General features: G+C 38.6%; 2 protein-coding genes across 3 annotated transcripts; one reads left to right on the top strand and one right to left on the bottom strand.

The window, feature by feature from the left end:
• Positions 1–448: 448 nt before the first annotated feature.
• On the top strand, positions 449–2071 carry LOC122085088 (syntaxin-124-like). The gene has a single exon (XM_042653529.1). The coding sequence runs from the start codon at positions 892–894 to the stop codon at positions 1816–1818; it is 927 nt and encodes a 308-aa protein (XP_042509463.1). The 5' UTR covers positions 449–891; the 3' UTR covers positions 1819–2071.
• A 2396-nt stretch (positions 2072–4467) lies between these two features.
• Positions 4468–7621, bottom strand: LOC122085090 (vacuolar protein sorting-associated protein 28 homolog 2). Of its 2 annotated transcripts, none has more exons than XM_042653531.1 (3): positions 7454–7621; positions 6146–6906; positions 4468–4778 (listed from the first exon to the last, which is right to left on the bottom strand). In XM_042653531.1, exon 2 carries the CDS (start codon positions 6794–6796, stop codon positions 6167–6169), a length of 630 nt encoding a protein of 209 aa, XP_042509465.1. In that variant the 5' UTR covers positions 6797–6906; positions 7454–7621; the 3' UTR covers positions 4468–4778; positions 6146–6166. The 2 variants fall into 2 exon arrangements, with proteins under 2 accessions (XP_042509465.1, XP_042509464.1); XM_042653530.1 differs by having other exon boundaries at positions 4468–4793; positions 7454–7620.
• Between the last annotated feature and the right edge of the window lie 4797 nt (positions 7622–12418).

Here is a 12418-nt window from a genome sequence, read left to right as displayed (position 1 = left end):
CAATGAAATCAGGCATAGAATTGAGAGAATCAGGCAATGCTGTTTCCAGTATGAATCAGTCGTAAACAGAATAGAATTGGGATAAATTGGCTCAAATTGGCTGGATCAATCAAGATCAATTCCAATCCAAAACAACCGGTTCATCAATCCAATTCTCTTAAAACTTTGAACCCAACCCTCAAATCGCTCATGTCGACTCAGACCAATCCATGATAAGAAAATTACAGTAGATACCCCTCCCCCCATCAAGTAAAGTAGGTAAAGTAGGTCGGTAGGGTAGGATATATCGTTGACCAGGTCAGCCCCAATTTCTGGTAGTTTGCTTTTCCTGAACAAATGTTAGTTACGGTCATCTTGGTTGTGGTTGATCCTTTAATCGTAATGTCATGTTCACCACAACACCTTTCCTCCTCAACTCCGAATCAAGTCCATTTCCACCTCAACAACAACTTCAAAAAAATCCCATTTAATTTTCTGCTTTAACTTTCTTTAATCTCCATTTTGTTCACATAATCTCTCTCTCTCTCTCTCTCTCTCTCTCTCTCTCTCTCTCTCTCTGTTTCTTTCCCTTTCTCTCTCTGTCTTCTTCATTTCCTCCTCTTTCAATTTCATCCTCCTCCTCCCCCAATACCCATATGAGGAGGATGAAAACCTCATGAAACCCCCAGAAGACACAGAAAGAAAAAAAAGAAAAGGAAACCACACAAGAGTACTATAAAAGATCAAATGAAGGATCCATTTCCATATCCATGGAGAAAGGATTAATGGAATAGTTCTTCTATCTATCTATATATATATATATACAGGGGAAGTCAAAAAAGAAAAAGAAAAACCCAAATCAAATAGAAGAAGAAGAAGAGAGAACAGAGAAGCAATCAAAGAGTTATCAAGATGAACGACCTGTTCTCAAGCTCCTTCAAGAAGTACACAGACCTGAAGCGTCAGGCCTACCTGGACGACATGGAGGCCGGTGGAGAGGCGGGGAAGGAAAGCGTGAATCTTGACAGGTTCTTCGAGGATGTGGAGAAAGTCAAGGAAGATATGAGGAATGTGGAGAGTCTCTACAGGAAGCTTCAGGATTGTAATGAAGAGAGCAAGACTGTCCACAATGCAAAGACCATGAAGGCGCTCCGAGCCCGTATGGATTCCGATGTCCAACACGTCCTCAAACGTGTTAAGGTCATCAAGGGAGCCCTCGAGGCTCTCGAGCGCTCCAATGCCGCTCATCGTAATCTCCCAGGCTGCGGCCCTGGCTCATCAGCCGATCGCACTCGGACCTCTGTCGTTGCTGGATTGGGGAAAAAACTCAAACAGATGATGGACGATTTTCAAGGGCTGAGAGCAAAGATGAACAGCGAGTATAAGGAGACCGTGGAGCGCAGGTACTTCACCATTACAGGCCAGAAGGCCGACGAAGATACGATTGAGAACCTGATTTCAAGTGGGGAAAGCGAGAATTTCCTACAGAAGGCAATTCAGGAACAGGGGAGGGGCCAGATTTTGGATACCATTTCAGAAATTCAAGAGCGACATGACGCAGTGAAGGAGATTGAGAAGAACCTGATTGAGCTTCACCAGGTGTTCTTAGACATGGCTGCTCTGGTTGACGCACAGGGGCAGCAACTCAACGATATCGAAAGCCATGTAATGCATGCCAATTCCTTTGTCCGGCGAGGAACAGAGCAGCTTCATGTTGCGAAGGAGCATCAGAAAAGCTCAAGGAAATGGACGTGCATCGCCATGATTCTTGGTGTGGTTGTCATCGTCATCATCTTGTTACCAATTTTCACTAATATGATGATCCTTTCTAAAGCCTAGGTGTAGATGAAGAAAAGAAAAGGAAAAGTAGCAGGAATTGCAGGAAAATGTGAAGAAACAGGATTCATGATGGAGCTTGGGAGAGCCATTATCAGAATTCAGATTATGTTATTTCTTAGGAGTTGAGCAAAATTTGTGTATTATTTTTTCTTTTTTTCTTCTTTCTTTTGAAGGGTTTCTCTTAGATAATACAAAGAGTGACATGAAATGTATATTACTTTAGAAGGAATGGGAATTTGAGTTATTCCTTCTATAGAAGAATCCGAATTTGAGTTAGTTGCTAATGTGTCTCTAGTCATGAAGATCGGGGTTAAATAACAAAATTTGATTTCTACACTAAGGTTAATAGAGAACGTTGAAATTCAAAAATTCTCAGAGACAAGATCGTGACAACTTATCAACAGCCTAGTTTAAATTGAACGTTGCATCCATTTTATGATACTGTCCTGGATTTTAAGACCATGGTTCTAAAACTCGAATCGGGCAAATATCGGTCTTGACTGATCCCCGATCTTGATACACATGTATGGCCTAAGGATAAATCATAGTAAAAACTGATTAAAAAAAAAAAGAAAAAGATAGATCTATCTTATACAGCGGGCAGCACTCCATCGTATTTTTCCCATTGAGTGGCATGTATTTCCATGGTACTCGTTTTTTAAATTATGAAGCATAGCTAAGCTATCTTGCTTATGTTGGGCTTCGCATCCAAGTGGTTTGGCCAATAGTGACCAAGAAATATCAGAATGGTGACATGGTTGTGGGGGGAGATTTCCAAGGAAAACTAATGACCTCTCTTTTTTTCTTTTTTCGAAAATTTGGAAAAATTAGTGAATTACGGCTCTGGTATTGGAATAGTATCAGCTTTGACTGATTTGATCACTCCTGAGTGAAGCTCTAGAATTCTTGCCTATCTCGTGTTGTGTGGGAGGTGGTGTGGTGTTGGGCTTCTAAAAAATTTCAACAAGCTTGACAAGGATTTGTTGTTGGTCTTCATTGAGTGAATGCACATTTTCCTCTCGCTTCTCTATATATTGGTTCATACTCAAAAACTCTAATACCAAACTAGTACTAAAACAGTTTTGCCTCTTTTGCTATTTTGAAAGAAAAAAAAGAGGAGGATAAAGGACAATACGAGGGAGAAAAGATAGGAGATTTAGTTGGCTTAATTTAAAGGTACCTGAACCTCCATTCTCAATAGAGAATTTGTACGGGAAATCAATTCTTATCCTTTTCATTCATTAAACTATAAATAATCATAAAACGTGACACAACTCATAAGTCATAACCAATACCATCAACCACCTCATGCATGGCATGTAATGCACATAACAAAGTTGTTGGGGAGGAGGAGACCGGAGGGGAGGGAAAGCAGGGACGGGGTGTTGCAACAGAGGAGAGAGACAGAACCATATGGGGTGGGAAACTGGACGAAAGTAGTTGCTGGGCGAGAGGAAGAAGAAGAAGAATGGCTACAATACAACAACCATTACTAAGCAATCAAGCTTCTTCAGCAAGGCTGAACCTGAGGCAACCCACCTGGAAGACTGGAACACACAAGCCCAGAAACACCGCCGTGAAGGCCAGATGCTTACCCATCGCCTTGCTGACGAAAGAACAGCCCATACTCATGAAGAAGATAGAACAGAAGTAGCCCTGCTTGATGGGGCTCCCTCCCTGTCTGTTGGATCATTCAAACCATGTTGAGTCGGAACAACATACAAGATAAAGCACACCATGACCACTGTACGGACCATCAACTTGAGGGTGTTGCAGCAGGAGAGAGAAAAAGCAACGCCTATGGTGTTGCATTAGAAGAGGGATGGGGAGGGAAAGCAACAGCCAGGTGGGGGAGGGAGACAGACGGTTCTGGAATGTGAGTTTTTTTTTTTTAAAAGCCTTCAAGCCAATCCCTGGACTCGATTCAGATCCTGATTCCAAGTTTTACAAACTCGTTCAACATAGAAGAAGTTGAAATATTCTCTCAGAATCTCTTAAGGAAAATGAAAATTTTAAATGGCAAAACAAAAACTCGTTAATGGAACAAAGCAGGCCTACTGTGGTCATCAGAAACAAGTGTCTTCACAAAAATACTGAAGGCGTGTCTACGGTGAGGCCCTAGAACAAGAGCTAAACTTTAAGATCCTAGCAATTTCTGCTCCTAATCTTTCCAAAAAAACATTTGGGACTCATACATTTGCTAGTAATAAAGGCTGAGCATGGTAGCTTTTTCTCGTGTGATATAGACACCTCATTTTGTCATCCTGGAATTAGCCCAACAATGATGATTCTTCAAAGAAACTAGGATGCCACTGAGGTACCTAATAAGATCTTGAAACCGGGTAGATGTGGACTTGAGTGTTCAGACCACTATATTTCGGTTGAGGGTGAATTGTTCCATTCACCTAATAATTTGGATCAAAATGCATGGGAAATTGAGATATGTTTCCTTTCTCTCCCCCAGGCAAACTGTACGAAATGTGTCGAAACAATCAATGCATAACCATGGAAGTTATTGGTTTCCCCTGTAAACACCCTCCTACCAGAAAACTTTGGCATTCAATCAAAGATGCTCGATATTTGAAAAAGAAGGCTTGAAATCAAATATCCAAGGAATACATATACAACAGAAAACTAAAAATTTGCATATAAGAAGCAAGGAGAAAAATGTCTTCATTAAAAGCTTTTTACATATTAGACTTTTCACACATTTACCAGTTGTTCAAAAAATACATTACATTTATCACTATTCTAACAGAGACTAAAAGATACAGAGGACCGTCAAAAGATAACATCGGATGGTTTTCCAGTAAACATCGAACCAACCAAATAATAATAAGAACTACAATGAATTACACGATCAAACCTGCCAGATCATCAAACCATGGCTTGAACTGCCCTCCAAATGTGCATCCAACTCTAAAGTTTTCCAACTTCAGCAGTATGTACAGATAGCCAATCTGCAACCAACATACCTGCCAATCAATGTTAACATATCCTATACTTTACTTTCAAATAGAGAACGAAGATATTCAAAGACGGTGAAAAATGACCAAGTTTAAGAAGTTGAATTTTATTTAAGTTTCTTAGAACATCAGGCTCCTAATTCAACCAATAGTGCCCCATTTGTCTGGTTATAATTTAGTGCAGAATCAAAGTAGCAAATAAAAATTTCTAACTTCTAACTTCCAACTTCAAACTCCCACCATCAGCGTTGATGAATGGAAACTAGTAGACAGCCAGAACTCATCACACCTTTAGACAATGTCCTGGTTTGGATTAAGCTGCATTACAAGCTTACCCAAAACATTTATCTTAGAACAAGTTTCTCCGTTGCATGTTTTAGGAGGTACACAATATCAAATGAGAAACATCTCATTCTTTAGGCAACCTCACACAGCTAATGCTTTGGCGTATCAGTCGGCAAAAGAAAAGTAATTAAGTACTAGGATGTAGATTAAGACACGTGGTAGGATGAGATCTACCCTAATGGTGAGGTCTTGGTTTTGTATGTTCCATCAAGACGCTATGTTCTATCCCTCAGTGTAACACAATACACGAATTATGTAGCTCATCTCTCCAACCTGAAGGTTGGGCTACGGTAAGCTTCATCTATAGTGGGAAGAATCGAGGAACAAGAAAGAGAAAGCAGGAAGTTTGGAAAGATTGGCTCAGAGTCATCTTCAAAAAAGTTTAACAGAAGGATCTCAACTAACCAAAACAATGGCACATGAGAAAGCCACCACAACTAATGGTTGCCCAGGTTTAAAAAATCCCCTCACTGTCTCATGTATTCTATGAAGGTTTCAGTTATCAATGAAGTTGAACACAAATCCTTGTGCAACTGACGTCAAAGATCCTTGTACTCTGAATTTATCTGAAGTGATACACATTATTACAAAAAGAAGAAAAGAAGGGAGAAAACATATGATAACTGACTGTAGCTGCACATAGAGCTAAGAATGATGTATTTTAGACTTGACAATTTCATTAACATAAATTTTTTGAACATTTTAGGAATTTATCCCTCTAGGGTGTATTTCTTGTGATTTAAATAGACAACTTAAATACAAGATAAATCGACAAAAAATACAAGAAATGAACAGAAACAATATAAAATTTATATGCGTGGGGAGAGACATAAGATAATTTATCAAAACTGAGTGTCACTGATAAAATGCAAAGCTAAACTTTCAGAGTCTGATTTCCAAATTACAGTTTCAATAGATTAGTTTTCACTATCATATATTGCATCAAACAAATAGGGCAGAATATGATACAACCATTAAAACTGAAATACCAAATTGAAGTGGATCTCTTTACTTACTTTCAAGCTTATGCGAAACAATCAGTTGCCAGCATTCGGCAGGGCAGCCATGAAGGAGTTATAAGACGACTCTAGGTCAAAGTGCAGTTGCCTCGACTGCTGCTCTGTCAGTTCATCAGAAGCCCCCATTTTGGAAAGCCTCGAAATCCACTCTTTCATCTTGACCCTTCCGTCAAAATCAGGGGGCAATATACTGAGCTTGTTAAGAGAAGCAGAGAGGTCAGAAAGCAAAGGGTAAACCTGGTCAACGGCAACCATGTTAAGCTTCAACGAGTCCATTGCGGTGATAAAATTCTGCACACACTCAGCAACAACGGATGCCGAAGTCGTAGAAGACGCAGCTGCAGCAGCCCGGTGTTCAATCGTGGCAGGGACTCCGGAGACAATGAGGCGATTAAGGGCAGCAGGGCAATCCATCTTGTAGGTGTCGACGAAGCGCTCAATGCTGGGGACCGTGTCCTTGAGCGTAGAAGTCAAGGTCTTGAATTGGGCAATAAGCTTGAGGCACTCGGGCTCGTACGCGGCTGAAGAAATGATGTCTCGAACGTAGGCTTTTTCGAGCTTCTCCGTGACCTTGATAATGGCGTAGAGGTCTGCGAAGTTGTCGTACATCTCCCGCTCACGCTTGTCGTTCCATAGATTCACCTCCATTGGGATTGGAAGCAGCAAATTTAAGGGTTTTTCTTCTTTCAGATTTTTTCAACTTTGGCTTTTCTGCTTGAACCGGATGGAGAAGAGCACGGGACACGCGCAGAGCGGACCTTATTCATTGAAGAAAAACCATCATAAATGAAAGATAAGAGAAAATAGAAACAAAATTAAGAAAATCCTGAAAAGGAAAACAAGATAGTAAAGGACTGCAACAAGAACGATCAAATGGAAAAGAAATATGAACATATCTTCGATAAGCAGATCCACGAGAAAAAACAACATTGCGAAAAACCCAATAATGAGATGACAAAAGTAAATATTTAACGAATTGAAATGAATCAAAGAGATCAGAAACTCCGTATGAATAATCCTTTCATATCGTAACCTTTATCAGTTGTAAGAGATCAAAATTTGTATATCCATGAGAAACAAGCCAAATCGAAAACCAAGTTCTGAAAGCTTTAAAAAAACCCTAAAAATGCTGAAAATAAAATTTACAGAAATATAAAAAATTCCAGACTCTGCAATTTACAAATTCAGTAAATTTAATGGTTTTTTAAAAGATAAAAGACAAAAAAAAAATCGTCCAGATCAGAGACGATCAAGCAGAAGCAGGGAGAGGAAGTAGGGGGGGTGCCACAGAGAGAGAGAGCTTACAAGGTGCAGCGACTGAAACGTCAAAATTGGTTGTTTTGGCGATTGGACTCTGGAGGAGATGATGGGAAAGGGAAGGTGATGGTTGCGTGTAGAAAGTGCCGAATGCCGATGATGGTAACGCGTACGGTGGCACGGTGAGAAAGAAACCCAGAAAAAATATGACAATTTGATTCAAAGAGGAACCTTCAAAATACCACATTATCCCAGCGTCCATCCATCCGCTCGGGTCTGACCGGTTCATACACTTTGTGGGTCAGGCTCTGGCCTAATACTGACTTGGAAGCGGATCGGGATCCTCTCTTGAGTTGTGATCACTGTTAGTTAAAACGCGTTTAAAACGCATTCGCGTTTTTTTGCCGTTTAAAACACGTATTATCGTATGCTTTCATACAATGCGGGAAAAAATGGGTACGGCTGTATAAAACGTTTTAAACACGTTTTAAACGCACGTTTAAAACGCGTATACGTTTTGTAAGGGCAAAATGGGAATTTTATCATACTATTTAAAAAAAAAAAAAAAAAAAAAACCCAAAACCGAAGAAAACGTTTTAGGATTTCTGAATTCATTTCTTCCCCAAATCCCTTCCTTTCGTTTTCTTCCCCAAATCCCTAATTCTGAATTTCTGAGTTCTGAAATTGTGCCCGTAGCCGTAGTCTGGTGCTCCGGTGAGTCCGTGACTCCATCTCTCCCTTCTTTCGTGACACGATTTTCCCACCTAGAAAAAACCGAGCGAACGGAGCCATTACCGGAAGGTGGCTCATGAATGTTGGCCGCAGCGGATTGACGACGGTTCAGAGTTCAGAGCTTTGAACCATATACCATAGCATCTTCTTCCTCTTCTTTCTTCCTCCTCTCCCCCGTCTTCGTATCCGTCACCGATGCAATAAAACCTACTCAAATTTGCAGGCTTGATCTTCTGTCTTTGTCTCTCTATCTCTGTCTCTCAATCTCTTATTTGTAGTTCTCAGTCTCGGTTCCGATGGGTTTAACCCAACCCATGTTACCATCGACATAGAACAGGTTCGATCTTCTCTCTGTCTCTCGATATCTTCTTTGTAGTTCTCAGTCTCGGTTCCGGTGGCTTTAACCCAACCCTCGTTACCGCGACATATAACTCCACAGAAGACGTGATTCCGTACAGCTGCTGCTGCTTCTGGGTTCTCCATTTCAATTCTTTCGTCCTCTTCTGTTCTTTTCATCCCAAATCAATCAAAAAAAATTGATGGAAGGCACCTGTGATCCTTGATACGATGTGCTGATTTATGAAATCATAACAAATATTGACTAATCTCCACAAGTATTCACAGGAAAATCTAACCCATATTTGCAGAAAGAAATGTTAATCAGAAGAATTGGGCGACACATATTTTGGCAGTAAATAAGCCCTAATAGGTATATTTTGGAAGAATTGGGCGACACATATTCTGGAAGAAGATGCTATGGTATAAGGCCTATTGATTTAGATAATCTTGGTGACTTACCTATAGTAGACTTTGAGCTTGAAATGGAGAGGCTTGAGCAGACATACGAGGAACCTGAACCATCTGACACTGGAGCTGATGGAGGATCTACTTCATGTAGTTTAATGTCTCCTCATTGATCTTTTTTTTTTTTTTTTTTTTTTTTTCATTGATCTTTGGACCTGTTATAATGATACTGAGTTCTTTAGACATCTTGGATGATATGGATGGATGGTTTTTTTTTTATATATTTTGGACATGTCTTTTTTAATATGGTGTATTAAGTTTTAATTTGGAATTTACATTGGATGCTATATTTTGGATGATATATGCATGAATGTTTGATGTTGATGTAGTTTAGAACATTAGATGCAGGTATACAGGCAATAATCTCTCAAATTACATGATGATATATTGCCCTTTTTTTGGTTTCGTTTTTTTGAAAACTACACGTTTAATACTCGTACCGTTCGTTTCCGTCCGTTTGACGTTTCCTGTTTTTTTGACCATTTTTTTGACCGTACCGTTCATTGTTTTTATCGGTTTAAAACACGTACCGTACATCTCTGTTTTTTTTCCGTTCCCGTTTTAACTAACAGTGGTTGTGATCGCCTAAGTCAGCCTGTAGCTACCTGAGCGATCGACACGTGTTCAAGCAGTGATTCAATGGCTATGCTTCTACCAACCAGAATAGAGGCATCACGCCGAGAGCCATTTATTGGATCACTGTTTGAACACGAGTCGATCGACCTTACATGCAAGACCTGAGCGATCACCGCTCAGGAGAGGAGTTGGATCTCTTGGCAGGGGCACACTAGCAATTGAGCTATAGAATCTAGAAAGAACAGGTGGCCTCACTTGGGTGGCAAACACAGCTCCAACATGGCCACATATCTAAAATTGGTGTTACTAAAATGAATACTTTTGGGTAGGGGTGTCAATCGGTTGGGCCTGGGATGTATCGATCAGGCCTAGCCGGGCCTATGTCCTTAGACCATGACCTACCTATTTAAGGAATGAGTTTATCTTGATTTTTGATCGGTGTCATGTCAGGCTCAATCGGGTTTCAAGCTTTAATGGAGTTATAATTGGGCCTTAAATGTGGTAATGTACCAATAAAGTCTTAAATGATCTTTACTTTTTATTCGATTTAAGATACTTTAATTTATTTTATTAAATTATTAGCAATTTTATCACAAAAAAAAAAAAAATCAAAGTACTTATATAGACAGTCGAGCTAAACATGTTGATCCGAATTGGGCTTGTAAATGGGCCAGGCTAGTCGGGAGGCCCATCGGGCTTACCCTTTGCACCGTGTACTATCTATTTATAAACAGGTAGGTCGGTCTAGGTTGGGTCATAAACGTTTCAAGCTCATAGGCCTACCTATGTGGGCTTGGAATTGACACCCCTACTTTTGGGAAGTGAACTCGGAACCAATCATTGAATGGAACAAGATGATTCTATGAGATGGGTTTCCCAATGTGTCTAAAAGTGAAAGACCAATAAAAAATGGGCTGAAAATGGAACTGTTACGACTCGTTTAAGATGCATATTTACCTGGATTAGAATTTCTCTGAGCTGCCAAGGTAGGGTGCGTTAGCATCTCTGTTGGTGTCTCCTTTTGTCTTTTCTAATGTAGAAATACAATCCTAAAATAATACAACAAATAATGAAAAAACAAGAATAAACAATCACGCAATGCAGACAAATTTATGTAGTTTGATTATATTTGCTTACTTCCACATGGAGGTGATATCCTATTTCACTATTTACAAGGTTAAAGTGTTCATCCTCATCACATCAATCTCATATTGTTTATAGAAAAATAAATCTCACTACAAATATATAGCAAAATCCTATATAGAAAATTTGCTGAAATACCATATAACCTTAGGAAATTTCCTTGGGGACTGCCACATGGGTCTCCTGGTTAGTCGAGGCCCCACTAATAACAATGATTAATATGAAGGTGGGTCAATCAACCCACTTTTGTTATAGATGGGAATTTCAAGACATCATACCCACAACATTTGCAGCCTTCTCATCTGAGATAAAGTTTTTAAACACTTCATTGGTGTGTTTCTCTATACTATTTATTCAGAGAATCCTTTATGCACGAAGAAGATGAACTCAATTGAACAGTGTTAAGTGCAATTCCAAGATGGTCAAATGAAATGAAAAGACATAAGAAATCATAAGGTAATTTGAATATTATAATAATTTAAATAATTTAAATTTCAACACAACCTGATCCATTCCACATTGAGATAATTCTAGGTACACATTTGCTTTCCTTTTAACAAATAGGAACGCTCTTTATGAACACAAGGAATCACATCAGAAAACTATAATGTCCATCACGTCCATCATTAGTTTTCTAAACCCACATAAATCTTGTTTTCCTGGATGGTAGGACGTTGGAGTGGGATCAATGGGGAAGCTGAAAAGACATTAAGGAAGGAGAGACAGGATAGCGCTCCTTCTTCAAAATAAATATTTGCATGGAAGAAACTAGGGGTGTCAAAACTTAGACCGAATCAATAAAATTGATCAGAATCAAATCGATTTTTATTTGATTGATTTTGAATTAAAGTATGTTGGGATCGATTGAAAATCAGTCCAAACTGAACTGACCAATAACCAAACCAAATGAAACCGATAAAAAAAATGATTATAAGATTATAAATTGGTGAATTGATTATCCGTTTTTTACAATATTAGTGAGACAAATTTTTATTGTAAGAAGAATTGTGACAAATCATTGAATATTATGTTATAAATAGAGAAATTGATTTGTAAATTGTAATAATGTTTTTCATTGATTTCCTTGTTCACTATACAAAAGTAGTTAAATAGTTAAATGAATGATTGGATAATAGGGTTCATTTTGTGATTTCAATATTAGTTATTTTTTTAGTAATTTGTTATCGATTGGTTTCAATATTAGTTATTTTTCCCATACAATGATGAACCATGATTTAATTATAAATTAAAAGTGTTTTTGCGTCAAATCTTGTCACTGTAAGTTATAAATGGAAGATTTCATTATGGTTCAAGCTCAATATTAAATCGATCTAAATTGAGATTAATTCGATGTTAAAAAATTGAAATAAATCGAAACCAAATTGGATCAAAACCAAAATCGACCGAAAACTAAAATTACTTAACAGATTGGTTTTGACCCCCTTCATTCCTACACTAAAATCAATTCAATCCGACCAAAATCAAACTGAATCGACCGATTGATGCCCCTAGAAGAAACTTCATAGAGTTTTTTTTTTTTTTTTTTTTTTTTGGTAAGGAACTTCATAGAGTTGTTGTTAAAAAAGATAAAAAGGACAAAGTTTTGGTGGTGAGCTATACTGCTTTCTCCTAGGGTGATAATAAGGATAACATATTTTATCTTTTTTTCATTATTTTCACTTTCTCAATGCCTCGCCACTTGCCGATTACATAACCAAAAAATTGAACCTTCTCATTTAAAACAGACCTAAGCGCCAA

Source organism: Macadamia integrifolia, chromosome 7, assembly GCF_013358625.1.
Source record: "Macadamia integrifolia cultivar HAES 741 chromosome 7, SCU_Mint_v3, whole genome shotgun sequence".
Taxonomy (NCBI): domain Eukaryota; kingdom Viridiplantae; phylum Streptophyta; class Magnoliopsida; order Proteales; family Proteaceae; genus Macadamia; species Macadamia integrifolia.
The sequence above is the reverse complement of the archived record's forward strand: the minus strand, read 5'-3'. Positions and strand labels throughout refer to the sequence as shown.

What these genes read in the sequence shown, in the direction of transcription:
- LOC122085088 (XM_042653529.1), top strand. Translation starts at nt 892, where the DNA reads ATGAACGACCTGTTCTCAAGCTCCTTCAAGAAGTACACAGACCTGAAG.
- LOC122085090 (XM_042653531.1), bottom strand. Translation starts at nt 6,796, where the DNA reads ATGGAGGTGAATCTATGGAACGACAAGCGTGAGCGGGAGATGTACGAC.